Genomic DNA, 2770 nt, shown 5'->3' with positions numbered 1-2770 from the left:
GATAATGATTGCATTCTGAGGTTACCAGGGGGTTGGGACTTCAACAAGTGAATTTGGGGGGGACACAGTCCAGGCTACAAGAGAGCCCTTAGTGGCAAGGGGGAGATACAGAGCTAGCAGTGTCTCCACCTGCAGATGAAAATGGAAATTCTCTGTGAAAGAAAGCAATCTCAGTGTAGGCCCTGAGGACTCCCACAGATTAGGATTTTTAAAATGTACACTCACTACCAAAGACTAACAAGGGCAAAAGGCAACATGAGTACACCAGCAAAACAACAGAGTTAGACCTCCCCAAACTTTAAATACTAGACTTATCAGACAAAAATATAAACTAATGGCTCAGCACCATAGCTCAGTGGTTAGGGTGCCAGCCACATACACCAGGGCTTGCGGATTCAAACCTGGCCCAGGCTTGCTAAACAGCAATGACAACTGCAACAAAAAAATAGCCAGGCATTGTGGCAAGTGTCTGTGGTCCCAGCTACTCGGGAGGCTGAGGCAAGAGACTTGCTTAAGCCCAAAGAGTTTGAGGTTGCTATAAGCTGTGATGCCACGGCACTCTACCGAGGCTCACATAGTGAAACTCCGTCTCAAGAAAAAAAGAAAAAAGATGTCTACTATTGAAATATAGGTATAGGCCAGGCATGGTGGCTCACATCTGTAATCCCAGCACTTTGGGAGACCAAGGCAGGTAGCTTGCTTGAGCTTAGGAGGTCAAGACCAGCTTGAGCAATAGTGAGACCCCATCTCTACTAAAAATAGAAAAACTAGCTGGGTGTTGTGGCGAGTGCCTATAGTCCCAGCTACTCAGAAGGACAAAGGAATGTCATCTGAGAAGTTGAGAAGGGAGCTTATAGTAGCATCAGCTTCCAGAAATGGCAACCTCGAATGGAATGGAGAAATAGGTGGGAAGCCTTGACAACCTAACATATGACTCTGTTGGTCAGGGGCCCCCATTTTCCTATCACATACATAAGCCCTTAAATTTTTTTCCTACTTTTTTAGAGATGGAGGTTGCTGTGTCACCCAGGGTAGGGTACAGTGATATGATCATAGCTCTCTGCAGCCCCCAACTCCTGGGCGCAAGTGATCCTCCTGCCTCAGCCTCCCAAGTAACTGGGACTACAGGCATGATACTATACCTGGATAATTTTTCTTTTAAGTATTCTGTAGAGATGAGGTCTTAGTATGTTTAAACAAATTAGAAAATTATGCTTCTGATTTTTTAAGCATGCCCTGCAAGGAGACCACCCCAGGCATCTGGGCAAAAGGATGTAAAGGCTCCCCCATCAAGAGACAGGTGTGGTAGGAAGGAGAGGTCTTAGGGCACAGTTGGCAGGATGTGGTAATGGCATATGGAGGAAGAAGGAACTCAGAGGAGGTAAAGCCTGGGATTGTTAGGTCCCAGGGTCGGTTAGGCTCTTAGATTGCAAGACACACACACGCACAAATTCGAAATACGTCAGTGAATGGGAGTTTATATATTTATTTATTTGCCAGAAGACAGTTTTTATGGTTTTATTTAAACACAAATAGAATGTGCCCATGAGCTGTCTATTCATTTCCTTCGCTGCGCAGCCTGGCATTGGGATTGGAGACTCGGATGGCCAGCTGGGCTGCTCTTCCCGCAGTAGCTTTGCAGTTCTTGGAGGAAACGTTGTGAGCAATCTCAGCACAGTAAGATTTGTTGCACATCAGCAGCACTTCCAGCTCCTTGATGTTGTGGACAAGGAACTTCTGGAAACCTCTGGGCAGCCTGTGCTTTGTTTTCTTGTTGCACCTGTAACCAATGTTGGCCATCAAGATCTGGCTCTTGAATCTTCTCCAAACCCTGTTGTCAATACCTCTGGGTTTCCACCAGTTACGCTTAATTTTGACACATCGGTCTGACTGTTGCCGGATAAACTTCTTGGTCCTCTTTTTGACGATCTTCAGCTTCACAAGGGCCGTGATGCCGAATAGGAGATGGCGGCCACCTCTGTAGGTAGCACTGAGGAAGAGAGCCCGAATGGGAGTTCATTATAAAACTTCATAAGAACCTAAAAAGGACAAGAAACTATCTCTAATTGCACTGCTGGCTTCACAGAAAATGTTGCTCATGACGTTTCAAGATGCCACATAGCTCTGGTAGCCCAGGATCAACCTGGAGCTGCCCTGCAGTCTTCACTAATGGCATGAAGGGGGCTGTGCTCTTCCGAGCCTGCTTGGGGCTTGTTTTCCTCTCCTACCCCACAGCCGACTGGCTCCCACACTGTCCCTGTCTACCTCATGACTGACTCCTGCTTACTTGGGGTTCCTACTCCCTTGGGATGTCTCTTTCCTGCCTTCCCTGGGGTCTCTCTCTAACCCAACACCAGTTCAGTCATTCAGCATCTTCTCATTACCTCACACAAAAATCTCAAAGGCAGAGAGTCTGACCAGTCCCATCACAACAGTGTTGGTCCAAGGGCTCAAGTGAGGCCCGTCCACAGGTCACCAGCAGTCTGCAGATAGCTTGTGCCTGGCGTGGTGGGCGGTGCCTCCATGGAACACATAAGGGCAACCTGTGCACAGAGAACCCCTTGGAATGGGCTGTGGGTCTACAAAGAATTCAAGGTAAAGAAGTATAATCTATATAGTTAAGACCATAGGCTTTGGGCTTGGCGCCCGTAGCATGGTGGTTAGGGCACCAGCCACATACACCCAGGCTGGCAGGTTCGAACCCAGCCTGGGCCTGCTAAACAACAATGACAACTGCGACAAAAAAATAGCCCAGCCATGTGGCAGGTGT

At 47.8% G+C, this 2770-nt stretch overlaps 1 protein-coding gene across 1 annotated transcript; it reads right to left on the bottom strand.

The window, feature by feature from the left end:
* Nucleotides 1-1554: 1554 nt before the first annotated feature.
* Nucleotides 1555-2270, bottom strand: LOC128588688 (60S ribosomal protein L32-like). The gene is made up of 2 exons (XM_053595549.1): nucleotides 2266-2270; nucleotides 1555-1978 (listed from the first exon to the last, which is right to left on the bottom strand). The coding sequence occupies exons 1-2, from the start codon at nucleotides 2268-2270 to the stop codon at nucleotides 1555-1557; spliced, it is 429 nt and encodes a 142-aa protein (XP_053451524.1).
* Between the last annotated feature and the right edge of the window lie 500 nt (nucleotides 2271-2770).

This window comes from Nycticebus coucang, chromosome 6 (genome assembly GCF_027406575.1).
Source record: "Nycticebus coucang isolate mNycCou1 chromosome 6, mNycCou1.pri, whole genome shotgun sequence".
Taxonomy (NCBI): Eukaryota; Metazoa; Chordata; class Mammalia; order Primates; family Lorisidae; genus Nycticebus; species Nycticebus coucang.
The sequence above is the reverse complement of the archived record's forward strand: the minus strand, read 5'-3'. Positions and strand labels throughout refer to the sequence as shown.